This window comes from Dreissena polymorpha, chromosome 8, assembly GCF_020536995.1.
Source record: "Dreissena polymorpha isolate Duluth1 chromosome 8, UMN_Dpol_1.0, whole genome shotgun sequence".
Lineage (NCBI taxonomy): Eukaryota > Metazoa > Mollusca > Bivalvia > Myida > Dreissenidae > Dreissena > Dreissena polymorpha.
This window is the reverse complement of record NC_068362.1, coordinates 60,917,944-60,940,357: the sequence shown is the minus strand read 5'-3', so window position 1 is coordinate 60,940,357 and position 22,414 is coordinate 60,917,944. Positions and strand designations below refer to the sequence as shown.

At 37.4% G+C, this 22,414-nt stretch overlaps 1 protein-coding gene across 1 annotated transcript in view; it reads right to left on the bottom strand.

The window, feature by feature from the left end:
• LOC127840571 (uncharacterized) overlaps positions 1 to 20,725 on the bottom strand; it is a 39,846-nt gene extending 19,121 nt beyond the window's left edge. The window contains exon 1 of the mRNA XM_052368981.1: positions 20,538 to 20,725. Within this exon, the coding sequence (XP_052224941.1) occupies positions 20,538 to 20,610 (73 nt within the window). The 5' untranslated portion in view covers positions 20,611 to 20,725. The remainder of the gene's footprint in view (positions 1 to 20,537) is intronic.
• Positions 20,726 to 22,414: the final 1,689 nt, after the last annotated feature.

Sequence of the window (22,414 nt, the reverse complement as noted above, 5' to 3'; positions counted from 1 at the left end):
AGATTCTGTGACAATCCCCATGCAGAGTTGTCGTTCCTTGCTCTCACGTAATATAACCGTCGTGCAAGAGATTGATTCTGTGACCTAAATTCCATTCGCTCTAAGAAGCAATTAACATGTGATCATGATCGATATTGTTGCCAGTTGTGGTTTAAATCCACCAGAAACACATTAATTTACAAAATGTATCAATACCCCAAATTTACATTTGAATATTTTAGCTCATTTTGAACTTTTTTTTCACTTTTTCTGCTCGCACCTTGTCGATTTGCTGTTAGGTTACATATCACTATATAAAGATTCGGCCTTACACCGCTAAACTAAATCCTGTTGAATTTTCGTACCAAACTCATCCAGACTGTTCAAAATCAACAAACAACATTTACAAAATTGCTGTATCATCTATCAATTTTTTTTGTTTTTTGTTTGTTTTCTGTTTAAGAAGCTGCTCTGCATAGTGCTGGGCATCACTCAAGCCATTCTGAGACTGTTGAACAAAACGGACCGATTTGGTTTCCATAAACCAACAAAGAAGGGATTCCTGAACTATCCAAGGTACCAAGGAATAAATATATTAGCCATGGTGATCTTATTTATTGGTTCTGTTGGTTTACTTCGATGGAAAATATGTGAACTTGCATAGATTTTTAGAGAGCTTATATATGTCTGTCTATAAACAAAATCAGCTATGGAATTACATGTATAAAGATCAGATGTTCAAACGTTGTCAAAAGGTTGTTAAATTATTGATTTGAGGACAAGAAACGATGTCCCCATGCACATTTAGCCTGTATGTCGACCAGTGCCTAATAAATGTTAAACACATAATACAAAACTTGCGACAAGTATGTGAAAGCACATCGTACCTAGACCAATGTGTTGTGATCATTTTAGTATGACAGTGTACAGAAGCAAAAAGTTTGTTTAATTAATTCATTAATATGATTTCTGTTTATTGTGAAATACTTAATTTGTTACTGTTGTTCTTTGATAAATGTATAATACGCTAGTACAAAAGCAGCATTGTTTATTATTTCAAAGGTTATACAATTTTACGATATTTTGAACAAAGTGCATGTTATGCTGTATTATACTTGTTTTTTTCATTTATGCACTGAATGGTTTAATAATACATAATTCATTAATTCAACAGTTTGTCAAAATACTTGTTCACTTTGCAATCACATGTACGTAAAATTATTAAAGTTGATGACAGGGACTTCGTATTATGTATTGTTTTTCTATTCTTTTACGTTCAATAAAATTATCTGAAGTGTTTTGCAGCACCATACATTACCATATAAGTTTATGTATATATTTATATATATATATATATATATAAATATAAATATATATATATATATATATATATATATATATATATATATATATATATATATATATATATATATATATATATATATATACTATATATATATTAAAATTATTTACATGCTTTTGCTGGCGGCTAAACCTAGAAAGACAATGACTGAAACATAAATAGGCTCATATGATTAGTGATATATCTGTGTTTGTTCCATGTATTATTAAAATGTATAAATAAAAAATATGGATTATATGACATTGTTGTTTGCATTCAAATCTTTAATATACAGCTACAAACTAAGGGTATGCAGTCAAGACTGTGATTTATGATTTGCTTTAAAATTGCTAGATTTTTTTGTGACGTCAGAATTTAAAGTAGGCAACAAAAAATGCGAAAGAAAACTCTGTGAGATACCTATATGTATAAAATATTTCAATTGCAAAACAAGACACTTACTAACTATCATAAGGGGACTGTGCAGGCAAAGTTATGTAACTCTGACTGGCATTTTAACAGAATTATGGCCCCTTTATACTTAGAAAAATGAAAATTTCGTAATGTTTTGTATTTTGGGCCGCTTTACTCCTAAAGTATCATAGCTATTGCTTTCAGACTTAGAACACTCACAAACTGTCATAAGGGGACTGTACGGAACAAGTTGCATAAATCTGTTTGTCATTTGGACGGAATTATGGCCCTTTTTTTACTTAGTAACTTTGAATATACGGTTAAATTAAATGTTGTGTTTACACCCACTTAACGTCTAAAGTATCAAGGCTATTGCTTTCAAACTTCAAATACTCTCATACTTTCATGAGGGTACTGTACCTGGCAAGTTGAATTTTACCTTGACCTTTGAATGACCTTGACTCTCAAGGTCAAATTATAAAATTTTGCAAAAAATGCCATTACTTCGTTATTTATGATCAGATTTGATTGATACTCTGACAAAACAACTCTGACATACTACAATAGACTCCACCCAAACCATCCCCCTTGCCCCCCCCCCCCCCTTGAATCTCCTCCCCCCCCCCAAAAAAAAACTTTTTTATTTAAAGATCATATTACAAATGACCACAGCCTCACACTATACCCCCGGCCCCACCTACCCACCCCCAATTTGTTTTTTGGAAGCATGGTTAAAAAAAATATATATTTTTATTATTTTACTTTTGAAAGACCGTCAAACTATCCCACCCAAGAATCCCCCCCCCCCCAAAAAAAAAAATTTGTTTTTTGCATTTTCATTTCTTATTTTTGGAAGATAATGTAATAAATGACCACACCCCACACTATACACCCCTCTCCACCCCAACCATCCATCTTTTTTGATTGAAGTGTTGAGATAGTTCCCTCCACCTTTAAAAAGAAAAATAGATGAGCGGTCTGCACCCGCAAGGCGGTCCTCTTGTTTTAAACAAGCATCAACCGAGTTATGAGGATAGTAATAAAAATAAGATCAAGAATATATTGAAGCAAATAAATTCAAAATAAGTCGATATTCTTTCTATATTTTTTAGGCGGGTTATAAATACCTAAAGTGTGTTTGGAAAAAGCTATCGCGATTTGTGGTAAACCAGTCTTGGACTATGTCTTATTCCCTAAATGCTGGGAAACAGAAAACAGGAACAGATCAAATGAGAGCAAAAAGTCGAATTTTGACGGTAAAAAACCTAAAACGCACGAAGATAGAGAACAATGCGCTATAAAATAATGACTTTCATAGCGTATGTTTTCCACGAGGTATGCATATACGTGTGATATATCATTTGTCGAAGTGTCAATTTAGCTCAAGTGGTCTATAAATGCATCGCGAAAATATATGACGCGGGCAGAAAAAAATGAGTTTGATCCCCTGATACATATTGCTATATAATTTTATCAGAAAATTGATACAGATAGCGGTCAACGCACGCCCCTGCGCGGCGGGCTTTGGCCGTATTAACAATTTGTTGATTAAGTTTAGTTCATGTATGCCTCTCCAAGTTTTCTACTTTCACGTTATGTTTGTTAAGATGCTTATATAACTGATGATGAGTTGAAAGATAGATAGTAAAATGACTAGGGTTGTATAATCAAATGTGGTGTCGGTCAACTCGCAAATACCGGTAAGTCAACTCGCACGGTAGTCAAAAAGCACGTTGTCGTAAAATGCCCGAACCGTTACGAGACCGTTCCGACCGATGGCCATGTCAGACGCGAATAACGCTGGGATCCAGTGTGCGTATCCTGATCCAGAAGAAGAAGTTGTGTTAAAACTGCTTCTGTTAATTTTATCTTTAAATATCCTGTTGACGCACCATTCTTCGATGTCATCCACATCGACTGATGTGGAAAGGTAATATTAACTAACTGTATTTCAATACAATTGGCGCTGCGAGCTCTGAACTTGTCGCATTTTTTACTTTTAAAAAGTCAAATATTTTGACTTGACAAAGTTCACGTCGGTCATCTTGAAAAATGTTCAAGAATACTTGTCCTCGTCTGTTTTAATTTTAACTGTATGCACTTTCATTAACTAACTATTTCTTCGCTGCAATTTAGGTATTAGGGTGTGAATTCAACCGATTACGTGGGGGTTTGTCTGCTATTTTTCTGATTTTGACGTTGGTTGCACTACGTACAATTGCGGTGATTTGAACCATGTAGTTGCTTTTTATTCGCTCAATTTACCATCTATATTCAGCTGTACAGTTGTAATATCATTCAGTTGCCTATAGTCAGGCGAATAACCACATTGTTTTCAATTCTGATTCATGTGTGAGTGCTTCGCTGCTCATTTTTTCCAAAAGTTTCGCATTTTCACTATTATTAATTCTTATTGATAAGAATTATCGGTGATATTAGACGTTTTAAAACACTTCAAATCAAACAAGATATCTATAGAGTGTTATTCTTATTAGATTGCATTTTATTATTTAATTGAATTTAAAGTCCTTTTTTCCACTTGTTTTTAATATGAGGGAGTTAATTTTTATACCAGCAGTTTGCAGTAAATGTAATTTAAATAATTTAGTTGTTTAACAATTCATTAAGTTGACTACATTAGTCAACGTGCATGATGGATGGACATCTCAAATTTAACATTGGTTACATCTACTTAGCATTTGATGTAGGTCATGTTTGGGTTCAGTACATCTGAGTCTAGGCCTGATTCCGAGCATATATATATATATATATATATATATATATATATATATATATATATATATATATATATATATATATATATATATATATATATATATATATATAATGAGGAGGGGAAGTGGTATGGAGAGGCTAGCGGGCAAGTCACTGAACCGGTCGATGAGCAGCCTGTGCAATACCTGGCTGTAAAACCGACACCAGTTGCATGGGAGGCGCAGCCTGTGCAATATCAGGCGGTGGCGCATATGTCGGTTACCCATGGTGTTGAGTCGGGTCTATACCAGACCATGACTCAGGTGCCCATGGCACATGGGGTGTACCCTGTACAGTACCATACCTTGGTGCAGAAGGCACAACCTGTTCAGTACCAGCTCACACATGGCGTGCAGTCAGGTCAATACCAGGCGGTGACTCAGGTGCCTGTGGCACATTGGACGTGCCCCGTGCAATACCATGCAATGGCTACATAGGCACAGCCTATGCAATATCAGATCATGACGCAGGAACCAGTTTCACAAGTTGGCCAACTGCATTATATGTTAGTGAGTGGTCAGGGTCAATTAATTGACCCTGTTAACCAAGATCAAGTGCCTTATATGTTTCAACCAGGACAGTCGGGGTATGTGACCTCGACACCGGTGGTACCTGCACCACAGGTTGACAGGAGCGGGGCAACCCCTCGTCTAAAATCGCAGAATTTTGTTAATGCAACGCGAGGTGTTAGCAATAACGTTGCGGCAGCTTTTGGCTAGATAGCCTTGCATCCTGGTCAGCATAAGTCTAGGCTGCAATCGCTGCCTTAGGCACTAGTATATGATGGTCGGGGAAGCTGACGGGCTTTTCTTACCAAATTTAATAGTAATCCACTATTTTTGAGTGGGATGATAGGGAGAAGAGATTCTATTTGGGTCTCTGCTTGACTGACAAGGCAAGTTAATACCATGCCTTGGTGATGGATATGGAGGTCGAGCAAAGCTATTTGGATGTAGTAGACAAGCAAGAGAGGCGTTTTGGGTACCGCGACTTGCAAAAGACGGTAATGGTAACCTTCTCCAGTGCTAGGCAAGAAGATAATGAATCGGTCTATCAATGGGCCGACATGGTAATTACTCTTGCAGGCAAAGTAAAGGGACTTGCCCGAGGCTTCTATGTTGCAAGACTCCATATGAAGATTTCTAATGGGTGCTAGGGAGAAAGAAGCGGGTTAGCTAGTCATAAAGCAGATGCCTGCGTCTATAGAGCAAGCTATTGACCAGCTGAAGTGGGTCATTCCCACTCACTATGTGCATCAACCAACATTGGTACGGAAAGTGGAGTGTGCAGGGCTGGTCAAGGTAGCAGGGGTGAAAGTGGCCTCGAAAAGTAGGCTTGTAGAAAGGGTGTCGGCCGTTGAGAGAAAGAAGGACATGTTAGATGAGAAGATGGACATCTGTATGGGGATGCTTGACCAGCTTTTGGCAAGGCCCACCAGAAGTCCATCGCCATTTCCAGTCAGGAAGCAATGTTTCAATTGCAAAGAGATAGGGCACTTATCTCAAGAATTTCCACATAGTATCCAAAACGTAAAGGGCCTACCGGTGATTTTCGGGCAGATCAAATCAGACTCGATGTCCCGGATAAATGCACGTGGGAACGGCGTTGCAATACAGGCTGTAATAGATACGGCGGCTGGGAATACCTTGATATCGGATTGGATAATTGCTCAGTTGCCGGAAAAGGTTCCGATGGTTGAACAGGTGCACAAACATAAAGACACTATTGACGGAGTGAGGGCCGCCTTAGGTTTAAGTGCCCAGGTGGTCCATATTGCCCTTGAAAGGAACCGTGCGTATGGATTAGGAAAAGGAAATGATATGCTTCATGGTTCCCGGGGCGCGTTGTGGTGAAGGCAGTGAGCGATTTCCGATTTATTCAAAAATGGCTCATACACGGCACTGATCCACCTGGTAATGAAGGTTTGACGAGCTTAAAAGAGAGCAGTTTCCATGCGAATCGAGTCCGACTGAATAATGACAGCCTGAAAATGTGTAAACTGGATAATCTCCCTGTACGGTTATTTCGTGGGCAAGATAGTCGTGACCTTGTGGAAGATGGGAAAGATAAACCCGTATATTGTACGTGTAGGGGAATTGACAATGGCTCCTATATGATTGCATGTGACGTATGTGAGAAGTGGTTGCACGGAAGTTGCGTGGGAGACACTGAGGAAGAGGGTGAAGAAATAGATCTGTATACATGCCCTGCGTGTAGGGCATGTTTGGTCTGATATGTTGAAATGGTGGAGGAGGTCGGGTTTAACTGGTCTGTAGTTGAGGAAGGAAAAGTCTGGATTAACTGGCCTGAAGTGGAGGTGGAAAGGCCCGTACTTATGGCACGGAGTGAGAGACGGTCCAGGCGTACGGAGGAGGACGTAAGGTTGGAGATCAGGGACAGGTCCCGGTCTAGACATGATGAAGGGAGGGAAGAGATGAGGGTCTGGGAATGTCCGTTGTGCGGACTAAGGACAGGGTCGGTGAGGCTGCATGTGATGTCGCGGCATCTTCCGCCTGTGTTTGGTCATGGGTTATAGAGGACCCGGGATTGGATCGCCTCCGGTTCAGGGGTGCCATATGCCTCATCAATTGTCTGGGCCTCCAGAGCATTGATGAGGCTATGCTCTTTGTGCATAGGGTGAGGTTGGCTATTCCGGAAAGGTCTTGGCTGTATGACGGAGACCAGGCTTTACTAGAAAGGGTGTGCCGTCGGTTACTATGGAGCATACCGTCCGCGTTCCATGTGGCACGGGTTAAATCCCGGGCATTCCTTTTTATTTGGAGAGTAATGGCCGCACTACTAAATATGTGCGGACCAGAATTGAGAAAAAAATCTTTGCCCAAAGTTATGGTTGGCGTGGAGTGGTCCCGGCATCTGGGTCGGCACAGAAAGCTGAGCTGACACAGAGACCAGGGCCATCTTGTACGATGGCAATGGCGGTTCAGGCGACTGGATCGACGCAGGAAGCTGAGTCGATACAGGAGCTCGAACCAGTGCGCGAATATGTTCTGGTGACTGGGTCTACTCAGGAAACTGAGTTGGCGCACAGTGTGGTGGTAGATGCCCGGTTGATTGAATCGAATCAGGAAGTCGGTACATGAAACAGGGCCAGTCCGGTTAGTGTTATCTGAAGCTATGGCGGCTGAGTCGAGTTCGGATGTTGGATCGACTCGGGGACCTGGGTTAACGAGTGGTACTATAAGAGGTGCCCGGGATGTGTCGGAGACTCAAATGGTACGGTCAGTGCTGGAGCCCAAATCTCTGGTACAAGAGGATGAGGTTAGTGAAGGAATGGAGGGAAGTACCTGTGGTCCTTGAGTGGGTGTTGGCCAGGAATGCGGAACTTACCGCTTTCGACAGCCATTTTGTGTCACTGGTTTCGGGTCGGCTGTTGGGGTGCACCCACAAGCATCTCGTGGGGAGTTTGAGGGGTTGATGAAGCTTGTTGAGAGTGGGTTACGAATGGACGGACTGATCTCGTAAGGGCAGATTGGTTTAAACCAGAAGCGACCTGACCGAGAGTGGAGCGAGCAGGAAGTGATGTTTGTGAGGCTGCTGGAGCTGGCTTGCCCTAGGCGAGCAGTTATCCTTCATATTCGGGGCGGGACACTTACTTTTGCGGGGTAAGTGCTCTCTCTCCGTCTTATGAAGAAAAATGTCGGCCCAACGCAGAAAAACCACATCTTCACTGCTTCGCGGGGACTCTTCACCAGGTTTTAGGTTGGTCCGCTGCATTCCCTCGATGCTACTTCAGCATTTTGGGCCTTGCTGCACGTTTCGATGAAGTGCAGAGGTCTGCCATCCGGGGGATTTCGGCGGATAGGCTGCTGGTGGAGACTGACTCTCCTTACTTGCGTGTCCGTGTTCAGGAGACTAACACGGTGGCATACGTGGGAGAGGTGGCAATGGTTGTGGCTAGGATACGGCGGGTTACCCTTGAGGAGGTTCTGCGAACCACTGCTGAGAACAGCAGGCGTTTGTATAACCTCTAAGGGGTCAAACGTTGGCAAGGGGAGTTGTGCGAATTGGGGATCGACCATTTTGTTGGTGTGTGGTGCGTCAGGTTGTCTGGCTGACACTGATTGAGTTGCAAAAATCATGTTATGTGGTCTTTGTGCGTGGCGGGAGAATCCGAATATTGGGTCCAAAAGGAGTGTGTGCGCAAGATGTCAGGACAAATCTGGCCTATTGTTGGGAGATCATAGAATGTGGTCTTGGTGTGTTGTGGGCAGATCCGAATGTTTGGTCTAGAAGGAGTGTGTGCGCATGAGGTCAGAACCTTTCTGATCACATAATGTGGTCTTGGTGTGTTGCTGGTAGATCCGAATGTTGGGTCTAGAAAGAGCGTGTGCGCATAAGGTCAAAATTTTTCCGGCCTCTTGTTGGGCGATAAATTTATGTGGTCTTGGTGTGTGGTGGGTGGATCCGAATGTTGGGTCTAGAAGGTGTGTGTACGCAGGCGGTCAGACCATATTTGGCTTATTGTTGAGAGATCATGTAATATGGTCTCAGAGCGTGTTGTATTGGTACGGATCAAAATGTTTGGTCCTGGAGTAGTCGCATGTCGGCAAAGTAAAGGGAGGGCTGTAAAATGGGGAGGAATGTGGTAAAATGACCGAATCGTTACGAGACCGTTCCGACCGATGGCCATGTCAGAGGCGAATAACGCCGGGACAGTGTGCTTAACCAAATCAAGAATAATAAGTTGTGTTAACTGTTACTGTTACTTTGTATCTGTAAATATCCTGTTGACGCACCATTCTTCGATGTCATCCAGATCGACTGATGTGGATAGGTAATATTTATTTACCGATATTTCACCACAACGTCTTTTGTCAACTTGTACATGTTTTTTTTATATCAAACTCGCACTTATTGAAGTCAACTCGTAGACGAAAATAAAATTTAGAAATAGATGTAGGATGTAATATTATCTTTAGTTTATAAGTATAAATCATAGAGATGATATCTTTTTTAATTATCAGAATATATGTTTGTAACAATTTATTGTGCTGCAAATTTCAAAATGACATACGGTTAGTACCAAACGATGTGCTCATAATTAGATTATATGAAATGACCTACACCAAGCAATTATTTATTTTGTTGTGTTTAGTTTTCATTTCTGTTTTTTTTTCCTGTAATTAAAAAACAACATATGATTATCTATCCAATAATATGAAGATATTTCGACAAAAAACACAGAATATTTGTCTTTAAAGAAAAATGTTTTATATTACAGGGTGGACAACATTTTACGATATTTATGAAGCAGCCAGGCATGGGAAGAGATTACCGCGTACCGGTAACCAGCAATAAATACATGTATGATCAAATAATTAATATGCATGATACTTTGTATTATTGTTTTAATAAAAAATATAACATATGCTTTATACACTGTGCATATCTAGAGGAAACAAAGTAAATTATGTACAAACAAGAGACTTATTTTGATGTTGATTATATCATTTGATTAATAATTTATTGTGTTATTTTCACAAAGATTAGGTTCAGTAAGAAAGGCAATAATGCACGGAAAGATAACATGTAATCATACCTACGTTACATCTATCTTTCAGTTTGAACTCAGATAATTTTAAAATGCATTCTTATTGATAACCATGAATGTATGGTCATATTGAAATAGATATATATCTCGAGCCTTTTTTTAATCAGTCAGTCATCCATAAGTACCAATATTAACCAAGATAAATTATGTTAAGGAAATACAATGTACAAATGTTTTTGAAGACACATTTGCATACATGAACTTTCATGTATAATCCCATTTGTTTACACATTCTGGATTTTGTTAGTTTCCTTATCTGATTGTGAACAATGTCTCTAGTTCACTGTAACTTTTTAAATTGCAACCAATGCTTTTATATGTTTGGTTGTATCACATTTGCGGTGAACATGTCACAATTTTAATCAAAAAACATCTCTGATGAATTGTACGTACATAATATCTAAATAACTTAATGTTGTTGGCTTTCAATTTCGCTGATTTATACTACTTGCAGTAGCATATTTGTCTGAGAAAATAAAACAAAACAATGCTTTAGCTGAAGCAACTTGATTACTACGTTACATGAAGCCAATTGCTCTAGTGTGAATGCATGGTTGCTGAGCCAGAACAGCAGTTCGTTTCGCTGGTGCTAAGTGCTGAGTGATCTGCCAACTTTATAGAGTGTGATTTATGAAGTAATACGTCTATCGTATGGCATATAAAATTTGATTTTATACAGGCATGTAACAAAGTATCTACCTGGGGAAAAGAGACCTTAGTTATGAACATACTGGCATGTAAACATAAAATTTAACATATTTATTATAGTTTGGACTAAAATTAATGTCTTAATATTTAGAATGGAGCAAAATATTTTCAAATAAAATAAAGGCTAATACAATGTACACAGAATTAAGGCACTGTAAAGTAATGTTTATCAAGGAAATTTTACATGGAATTTGTATAGTATGCTAACACATTTTGAAGAAAAATAGGAGACTGTGTTTATTGTGTGTATATAGTTAATGTACACGTACAACAAAGCATTACACCCGTATACCATTAAACGGGTTTAACAATTTCTCCCGTTTTAATGTTTTTTCCAAACTAGCGGTAAAATTATTTTTAAACTTAAAATCCCCATAAAAGTAACACTCACAGTTAGCATTTTTTGTAGATGATGTGTCACAGCGATTAATATGGGCAATCTTGATACCTTTTTTGAAAGATTGACACATGTTGAAGCCAGTTGTCATGTGCGACCGGATATGTTTCTCAACGTCAAACTTAACATGAAACTAACTATGTACGGGGTTTCCATTAAGAACAATCATATAGTTTGCGGGTTGTTGTTATTTCTTAGAGAATGGATGTTTTACGTAAATTCTTAAATAAAGAGGAATGTATATTTAACGGATAATTAAAAACATACTATCCATAGATAAGATCGTTACTATATTCTAATATTTTAATAAAATATTAGATTTACAAGTGTAGTGCAACTTAGCAATGTTTAATTAATGGTTTAAATCCATGTTATGAAAACGGTTTCCCAGCATTAGCTCTCTTTGTCAGATGCCACTGCGGCTGTCACAGTAATGCTAATCTCGAGGGGATGTCTTGGTAAGACCTTAAAATCATCCTTGAAATTTAATTAGTATCTACAAAGCTTCAGTTACCATAACTATTTATTTTATCATGTTAAATGTTAGCTTTTATTTATTATGTAAAGCGTAAGTCAATAGAAAAAAAAATACTTTTTATAAAGCATTTGTTTTTAAGAAAATTTAATACCTGTTGTATACTGAAAACTATTTTGTAAGCATACCATACATAAATATTGATAATGATTGAAAACACTTTCAAACTCATATTTATATATGGGCTCCATTAAGTGTCACCTTTCTTAAAAAATATATGGAAATTGGCTTGATTATTAGTTGTATATTTTACTAAACACTACACAGCACATTAAACTTTATTTCTTTATTTTTGAAAGGTTCTTTCTTTTACAGTTCAATTATTATATTGTATTGATAAAATTGGTTCCTAAGTTTATTATATATTTGTTTACAGTTAATTGCTATGAAAATTGAAAATCAAAGAAATCATGTACATTGAGATGATTGTAAACACTGTTCATGTGTTTTTAACTCTGATGTGTATACGGGTATTCACCATTTGTATTTATTTTAATTATACAATAATATTGTTTTGTTTGGTACTTAATTAAAATATGTTAAGCTACAAAATCTTTGTATCGTTCACCGTACTACTGATTAAATTGATCGATCCTGTCTCTATCCAGCTGGTGATGTCTAACTATCTCAATGAAAGATTTTCAAACATGTCCAGCCTTTCATTCATACCTACAAGTCAATAACTAAACACATTTATATCAATAAAATCTTCATTGGAAGAAAAATACAAGAGTAATAATAAAAGCAACCTTTAGAAATTATAAATGTCTCTTTACATAAGCGTAAACATTTGGGGAAAATAAATCACGAACATCCGATAGATGTGATGCACTAGGTAGCAACTTGTTGCATCAGGTGGATATCATTTGTTGGGTCAGGTGTGAGTGCTTTAAGATTATTTCTTTTGATAGCGAAATTTATTTCATTTGCAATAAGTATAATGACATCACCATCCTATTACATGTGACAAATTAAATATTAAGAGTATAACAAATAATATAAAAATTTTGGTATAAATATTAGCCAAAATGGAAACAAAGCCGGATAATTTCACGTTTTTTTAAGTGAAAATGGTAGCAAATAGACATGTGACAATACTTTCATCAATTAACAAATTGTTAATAATATCTAACTCACTTAACCTCAAAGCACAAAAGATGATGTGCGTTTCAAACGTTCGGTTGTCAAAGGTCATTGGAAGTTGTCCAAAATGTCAAAACAACCGGTACGTTCGTCATTTTATTTGTTTTGACGGGAAGTGAATCTATTCATTGTGTATTCACCACCCTTCAGTTTCATTTTGTGTATAATAGGGAAGTACAGGTTTCGACATTTTTATAAAATTGTAGGATGATAATTACGTTCAAACAATTATTTGATGAATTTTCTAACCACATTAAAAATGCAAGGGAATGCTTACGAGAGATATGTATGTAATGCGTTATTAATTGCTGTTGAATCATGTTAAATGTTTACATCGTTTCGCCAAGTAAAATTGTAACTTACCTGTGATTGCTTGACGTGAAATTTGAGTTTTGTTTTCATAAATCAATAACAAAATGGCCAAATAAATGGTCTTTTATAAAATTCTATAAGCCGCATGAGCCTGAAAAAACAGGTGCCGAAAAACCTTTGTGCCGAAAGAGCCGACAACCGTTTGAGACAGGTCTATATGTTTTTAACTTTTTTTAGTGAAATCCGGCAAATAGAATATTCTAAGAAACTTTCACGTTTCTAAGACAAAAACTGAGAAAATATCATAGTTATATATATAGTATTAATTGTTTTACATAAAATATGAACTTTTAGTGAACATTATGTCACAGAAGGTTTTACCGACCAAGGTTGTCTCTAGGCCAAAGGTGTTATGTTTCCTTTCTACTGCAATGAAAATCAAGCGCTCGTTACAGTATTAAACAAAACAAGAAAAACAAAGATATAAATTTGACCTTAGCTTCCGAATATATAAAGTCGTTCAGTCTCGTAAATAATAATTTTGTAATGACAACGTTACTTACCACACAGTACAACTATCTCAAAGGAGCATGGAATAGTTAACAAACAACGGACAGATCTGTCGGGAAATATTTTTCTCGAAATTAAAAAAAAGAGCATAAATATACGTCCAGCAAATCAGAAATAACTGTTAAATCCGGGCATTTGCTTGCTCGCAAAATACCAAGCTTCATTGATGCGTGTTTTTGATTTTCCGATTGATATAGGGTGTGTTTTTCAGTATTTCTTCACTTCTTGCTTCATTTATTTGTACTTAAACTTAAAAAAACTTCTTTTTGGTAGCCTGTTTGATTTTCATCCTGTCAACTGTTCCCTACTCATTTACTTCAGAAGAATCAAATAGTTTTTCAACACCATCGGTGTCTCGTTTTTATTTACGAACATTCACGTGTTGTTTAAATACACGTGCACTTTATAACAAACATTTAATGGTGTGAATATGCGACAAGCAAGGGGTAAAAAAAACACAATATAAACCTTTTTTTATTATTTAAATATTTAAAAACGCATTTTTCTAACTTTGCTTCAAAGTCAGGATATTATATTTTAGCATTTCCGATCGCCAAAATCGCCAATCGCGATTGTATCTTCCAGTTGGCGATTAAAGTTGATTATGTAAAAGAAAAGGACAATTGTAAAAAATTTCAATATTTCTGTGTACATGTATCAAAACTCCCTACCTCAAAAGGGCCCAGTGAACAGCGACGCAACGGGTGCGAGAGTCACCCGCAGAAGACTTCCTTAAAAACATCTCTAAAGAATTGCCAGGCGACATTTTTAATTGTCCGTAGGTGGATAGTGGTTTCAATACACCGTCTGAGGAGAGTCGGATAGGGGAACTTCTACGGGCGGTTCTGTTAACCCAGCGAGTACCGTCATCCCTCGAGCCGAGGACGTCCTCTCCAAGTTCCAGAACTTGGAAGGATTGCCAAGCGGAATGATGATTTCCGTAGGTGGATAGTGGTTTTACTACCTCGCCGGAAGAGGGGCGGGATTAGCGAAGTTGGCAGCGTACAGGACGGACATGTCGGACCTTGGGCAGCGATGCAGACCAGGATTTCAAGGCGGTCGCCCTATGAAGATAATTGAAGTGTCCATGGACGGTGGTACTCAGTACGCTCAACGTGCTGGGGAGACCGTTCTGGTGTTCAGGTCGACGGCTTGTGACGTCTAGAGAGGTCATAAAGGCGGTGCATCGCGCGAGGAGCGGGAAGAAGGTCTTGTTTAATTGTCGGCACTCCTCTGGCTGTGCAACCTTGTCCTTTTAAGGACAACCAGACATGAATGGTCTTTACATTGTCTAACAGTTCACATGAATGTCTCATTTGCAACCTTTCACTGTTCTATTAGGAACAAAAATTATTTCGTTGGCGAATACCCGGGAAGCCGAGGTAAATGTGACCTATTTGGGCTCCAAATTAAATATTGTTCACTTAATGTTGACATGTGCAAGTCTGCAAATAATGTAGTCGTGACGACTTAATAATGGCTTGTAAATAAACTTATGAATTACACACACACTCTTTAAGGAGCACTATGTACCTTTTTCTACGCGTAATCGTCATAAAAGCCTAATGGGGTAATAGATAATCCACTGATAAGAAATAGCATGGCAAATTTATCGAATATTCAAGCCGTATTACAGAGTCATGTTTGCTGACACATATTCGTCACGAGACATTCTCAGGTTACTTTCTGGTCGCCAAACTATGCGTTTTGCCATACAATCAGTTCCGCGAATGATTATGAGGGCGGGATTAACTGCCGACTTTTATTTTTGATTTACGTCGGTCAATGAAGTAAGCGTTTACCGCAGATAGATTAACAAATAATTACAGTTTAACCATTGACGAAATATAACACGGTAATTAATACAGTACATTTAAGAAAATGTCGGACATCACCCTCACACCTTTTAACTGTTAACTATAGTTATTTATGAACAGGTAAAAGCACATCATGAATATATGTGAGAAAGAAGAGAGCTGAAGCATGAGAAACACACCAGCTTGGACTTTATGAATGAAAGCAAATAGGGAGGTCAGGAAGAAGATAAAAGCGACCAGTCGGCGCAAGGTCAACGTTATCGCATACGCTGACGAGAACAGTCTGACCGAAAGTACCGGATTCCTGTACAGGTGAACTGAAAACAGCTGCGACTTTTATAAATACGCGTATCAACTAGACAGTCTCCTTTAGAACGATCCCAGACAAGAAGCGAATTACGAATGTCCGCCCATACGAAAGGAAGAGGTGGGGGGGCACTGCGCAATCTAAAGGAAAGAAAATCTCCGGTAATAAGATCAAGCATTTACGAGAGGCAACGACGGCAGCAATAATACGACTATGCAAAAATTCTGGGCTGAAAAGAGGTGGCCCAAGGTGTGGACCCAATCTCTGGTCACCCCCCTACCAAACAATGGCAACCTCAAGCTGTGAGAAAAATACTGCACCATCAACCGTTTCAGTCTTCACAGCAAAATCACGCTCGTAACAATATTGGTCGATTGAAAAGTCAGGCCAAGTAAAAACTTGCGGAAGAGCAGGCTGAATTCAGAGTTGGTTGGAACACTGTGGAACAGATCTTTAACTGAACAGTCATCATTGAGAAACAGCTTAAACACCAACAGGAGCTCTTCCACAACTGCGTAGACTGTAAGACTATCAATCGTTTGTGGTATGATGGGCCTATGGGAAGTTATGAGAAGATTCAACATTGACAATAGAATGTTTCAAGTCATCCAAGAACTCTACGGAAACGAAAATGCAAGCAGCGCAATTATTCTCAATGTACAAGAGAGTGATTTGTTCAGGACTAGTTTGATAGCATTGTTAAGTTAAACTCTTTGTTTGTAAGCAAGTGGACTACGGAAGTAGAATTGATTGCTTCGTTGCCCCATAGGTAGTACAAAAAAACTTTATAGTTACAAATAACTTAAAAGCGTTATTGAGACGCGTGTGAAATTAAACTACAAGAATGCATTGACATTACCGAAAATGTTGGTTGATTGGAATTTTGATAATGTCAACAGTGTTGTTGTAAGCAGTTATTTAAACTAGTTTCTTGTTCATGCACATGCAAATAATAGTTTTCATTTTTGCCAATTACATTTGAATAGCCGCTTTACGAAGTCATCTGAAATAAATTGCAGGGTTCATACTCATTTTTAAAAAATACTATCTACGTTTGTTTCTTTAAAACCATGTCCAAGGTGACATAACCAGATCTCTGCTGTCTATACCTCGATCCATTTCATTTCGAACACCATCCTTGTCCAAATTACATAGTTGACATACTAAAGACGTGAATATTGTGTGATAAGGTATAAAACTACCTGACGGTAACATTAAACACTCTGCTGATAATGTTTAAGTCGATTATTAAATTATGAGCATATTAATCCCAGCCAACAAGTTATTGACATGAGAAAGGAAAAGAGCCTCCAAAAGTTTGCACTTATAACGATACTATTCTAACGCCTATTTTAAGTTGTTCGAAAGAACCACTAAGGTAAATAGTGGTGTTTTAAAAATCTGTGTGCATGGTATTACGATTCACCATATCACAATCAACCCGAATCCGCGCCGAGAAAGAGTTTACTTTACATAATATTTTTGAATAATGAAAACAGTTCACTGCGTGATAAGTTGAAATCGCATAACACAGCTCCCCTTAAAGGTCACAGGTGTTGGTAAGCAAATAGATGCATTCGCGAAGACGCAGTGGGACTTGTAAATGAACCCTGAAATACACACATTAACTTGCGCAGCACAGCAGCTGAGGCTTTTAATTAGAAACCATAATAACAGCCGATGCCTTGTCAGATCAAAGGGGGGAAAACGACAAAACCCAAAACATTTTTTTCATTAACTGATTAATAGAACCATTATCTCATTATGCAAATCAAAAACAAACATTAAAATAAAATTGTTTAATTTTAATATGCATGTAAATTCCATTTCATTATTGTTTCATAATGATCAGTTATACGCGGTTGATTCGGAAAAATCTTGACACTCGGAAATAATTATCCACATTCGTTTACACTCAGCAGAAAACAACATAAAGGATTGTTTTGATGATAGTTGATATTATTGTGTTTGAAATATGTTTAAATAATGCATATATTAAAATAAAAACCAGCTTTTTGCATCGATGGCGAACTTCTTTTTTTTACCCTGTTCTCGGTCAATAAATCGCCCACGTTGATAACACAGTATTCCTTTTAAAGGTGAGGCAACACAAACTACCGAAATACTATAGTGTCATGATAAGACATCATCTTACCACATATGTTTGCAGTACTCGGCCAGTCGGTATGAAAATCGTTCTTGAAAGATTGAATAGGCTACCGAAAATTGCCAGTTTGCTATAAATAACACAGTTTGACACTAATTTTCTATTGACAAGTATTGTGCTTAGATGTTCCAGTCATGCGAAAATGGATCTCATGCCATATGCGACCAGCCTAGTCATAGCTCAGCCGGGTCAGGAGATATCTTATGGCACCAAGAAACCTTGCGTGATTTATAGCGAACAGAGCTGCTCCTGCAATTGCGCAGACTGGGCTTGAGCTACGCTAGTCGAAGCGCCATAGGACACATTTAACCTTTTCTTTAATTTTAATTATTTAGAAGCGATTTTTTATAACTTTATTTCAAGGTCAGGAAAGTATAATTATGATTGCGTTTCCGAGCGCCAAAATTACCGATGACGATTGAATCTTTCATTTTGCGATTAAAGTTGAAAATGTAAAATAAACAACAGACGAGCGTATCGATTATTCCAGCCACATTACACAATCAAGTGTGCTGACCCTGATGCGTCACGAGAAATGTTCAGGTAACTTTCTAGTCGCCATACTATGATGTTCAACGTCTATTCGGTTACGAAAATGCTTATAAGGGCGGTGTTAGCTGTCGACTATAATTTTTGATTGACGTCGGTCAATGAAGTAAACGTTTACCGCAGATAGATTAACAAGCAATAACAGTTTTACCATTGACGTAACATAAAACGGAAATTAATACAGTACATTAAAGACAATGTCGGAAATCATTCTCACACCTTTTAACTGTAAACTATAGTTACTTATAAAAAGGTTAAAGCAAATGGTGAGCAATTGAATCTTTGAGGCGAGTAAGTTGTTTGAACAATAACCTTAAAAATTCACGCGGTAGCAATTTAATTCAAGTACATATATATTTCATCATGTCCGTTTATAAAACAGATTAAATCCGTTTTTCTATAGCCACGTGATTATTTTTGCTGTTTCAAGTACCTTCGTAGGCATCTACAGTGTACACCATTCCCTTTTCATGTTCGCCATGTAAAATCCGTGTTGTAATAAGAGCGCAAAACTGTTGCTGTCGTCTGTCAAGTTCCACGCATGAAAAGCTTGCGTGTTGCAACAGACCAGGTGTTCAAAGTAAATATAGACATGCAACATAGTACATGTAGTATTTGTTATGAAAACAATCGGAAGTAATGCACACGATGAGAAAGTATTGACCCATTGAAAGTAAAGAAAACAAGATGTGTTTGTGAAACACTATGTCCACCCCATATGTTTGACCTTTGACCTTAAAGGATGACCTTGACCTTTCACCACATAGAATATGCAGCTCCATGAGATACACATGCATGTCAAATATCAAGTTGCTATCTTCACTATTGCAAAAGTGTATATTAAATGAGCGATTTTGACCCATATATTGGCCTTTGACCTTGAATGATGACATTGACCTTGACCTTCCACCACTCTAAATGTGCAGCGCCATTATATACACATGCATGCCAAATATGAATTTGCTATCTTCAATATTGCAAAAGTATGGCAAATGTTAAAGATTGACGCAAACAAACAAACCAACAAACCAACAAACAAACCAACAGACAGGACATAAATAATATGTCCCCTACAATAGTGGTGGGGGACATACGAATGTCAATTTACGGCTAATACATGGCAGTAGATGGTACGTTCGTAAACAGATAATGTTTACGGGGGAGGAGTATAGGGGAGTTACATGTAACTGTTAAACCGTCAATACATGAAAATGAATAAATATAATTTCAGGCGAAAAATATTAAATTACATTTTTAATGTGGCGTGCTTGAGAATGTGTACACTGCTCGTCGATACCCATACATTTATTATTATAAATATGGTGTGGTTTATTCTGTGTACGACTCGCACAAAGCGACAAGTACACTAATGTATAAGCAAATAAGCAAATGATGTGGGTCGTCATCGTAACGCTGAAACTTGGCTATTGCTTTTTTCCTTAGCGCCACCCTAGATATAGCTCGAATATCTTTTTTAAAAGATAAGTTATTGTTTAATCTAACCTTTATCTTGTAATCATAAGCGCATTTTATTTAAATCCTTTTTAAAAAATATTTGAGATTGTAAACATGCCCTGTGACTGTTATATTAAATACATCGGTTCAAAGAGCGAACAACTCAGTGCCTTCAGCGCTTTGATATGTTATGTTGTCATGTTGTAGCGTTTTGTAAACGTTTTTGAGAGCTTCAAAGGCGCTTAGAAAGAAGATATGCCAACATGAAACAATAAGCGCTGCGATCCGATAATTATCACGCGTCCTTTCGTTTTTGCGACTTAGTCTACCGATTTGCATGCCTCAAAACGAAACGACAAAAATTATAAATGGTCGCAATAATGTTCTTCTTTGTCATTCATTTTCTGTTCGTTTAGGCGCCTTTCAAACTGATATTCGGTTAAAGACCCGCGATCACACATGCGCAAGTTTCCTCATCAACAGGAGTTCACTTACCTTGGAAAACAGCCGTGAATCCACACAGGAAAAAAGTCCAGATAACAACATGCTTTATCCTCACTGTTAACATTATCCCATCAAGTATAAATGATATACGTTATAAAATTATAGTTCGGTATACAGAACAGTTTACATATACATGTATTTACAGCTGAGTTTAAGTGGTTTACTTCAACATTCACAACTCAAAATTCAAGTCACATATGTATATATGTATAGATAAATATTTAAAAACGCGTTTAAAGCTCAAAGATATTTCTCAACCGCGTCCACACCAGGAAACAATCAGCAAGCTTCTAAACTTCCTCTTTAGATAAAGGCGACTTTTGAAACGCGTTCATGCTCATTCATCATGGTGTTGAGAGGCAGTAATGTTACATTCTGTCCTTCCTTATTTGGACGAAATCGTAAAAAAAATTACGGAAGCGGTCGGGTGTTAAAAGGCGGTTAGCGGACACTTTATATTCTGTATCGAAAATGTCCCGCGCCAGCGAAACAGGTAAACTTGAGAGAAGCTAGTGGTTTACAACTGTTGAATTGGGTTAAGAGGTATTATCAACAATCCTAACACGGCACGCGACTTGTTTTCTATAGATAAAAAAGGAAATCAAGTGTGGATTATTCTGCAATAAATTATGGGCGGAGCTTAATGTTTCCAAAATAGTTCCGAATAAATAAAGAACATATTGCAGTAAAATGCACGTGCTAAAACCCGCTCTAAGAGAAACGTCATAAATGTTAATACATGTAATAATAAAACAAATTGTATATTTAATGATAAGTGACATAACCACACCTGCAAAGAATGTTATTTGTCAAGCAAAAAACGTTATTAAAAAAACATTTATAGCATGTCAGCTTTTCAGTTGCAACAATAAACGTGACGTCATTTAGTTTCTACGAGTGTTGTTCTCAATGAAAGTGACGTCATTTGCAAAATATTTATAAATGAAAACGACGTCATATGTTTGTACAATTCAATGAAGTCACTAAATAGTGAACTTTGTACTAAGAAGGGCGGAGTATTGAAAAATATAATTCATGTCCAAAAGCTTGAACCAAATCAATCAGAATCGTGTTAGAATCGAAATAATATTTTTCTATGATGGTTTGTTGTCGAATAACCCACAGTAAGGAGTATAGATGCGTGTTATAAAATCACTCGTGCTTCGCCATAGTGATTTATTTCCTACGCATCTATACTCCTTACTGTGGGTTATTCGACAACAAACCCTGATAGAAAAATAGTATTTCCTAATTACTGTTAATTGGCAATGCTTATAAGCAACGGTAATAAATAATCACTTACACCACATAATCACACATGCATCAAGAATTTACCATCTGCAGGTCAAGAACCTGTTTATAGAATATAGTTTTCGCACCTACAACCAAGAGTTGAAAATGGCCCTAAGTACAAAATCTTTGAATTGGACCAAAAAGCTGCATGGAATTCATAAGTTTTCGATAATAAAAATTTCAGATTATATAAAAGAAAATGGAAAAAATAGGGCATTTGATAAAGGGTAAAACTTTTTCATAGAAAGTAATATTCATAAGGCTTTTGTTTGCAAAGATGATGAAACATTCGTGGTGAAGGCAAAATTTTGGCGGAGTCAAAGAAAAAACGAAGCACCACATATGGTATCTGCTGATATTTGTCTGAAGGACGGCAAAGCTTATGGTGGACGGTGCAGCTGCATAGCAGGGTAATAATTATGTACTTTATTATTGCCTTATTATAGATAAAAAATGTATTTTCTACATTTTTAATTAAAGAAGAAAAAAAAAAATAAGCAGATGCATAGTTATAGATGCATTCACACGAAAACATAACATGATTGAATATTATATTTGTGATAGAAAGCATAATA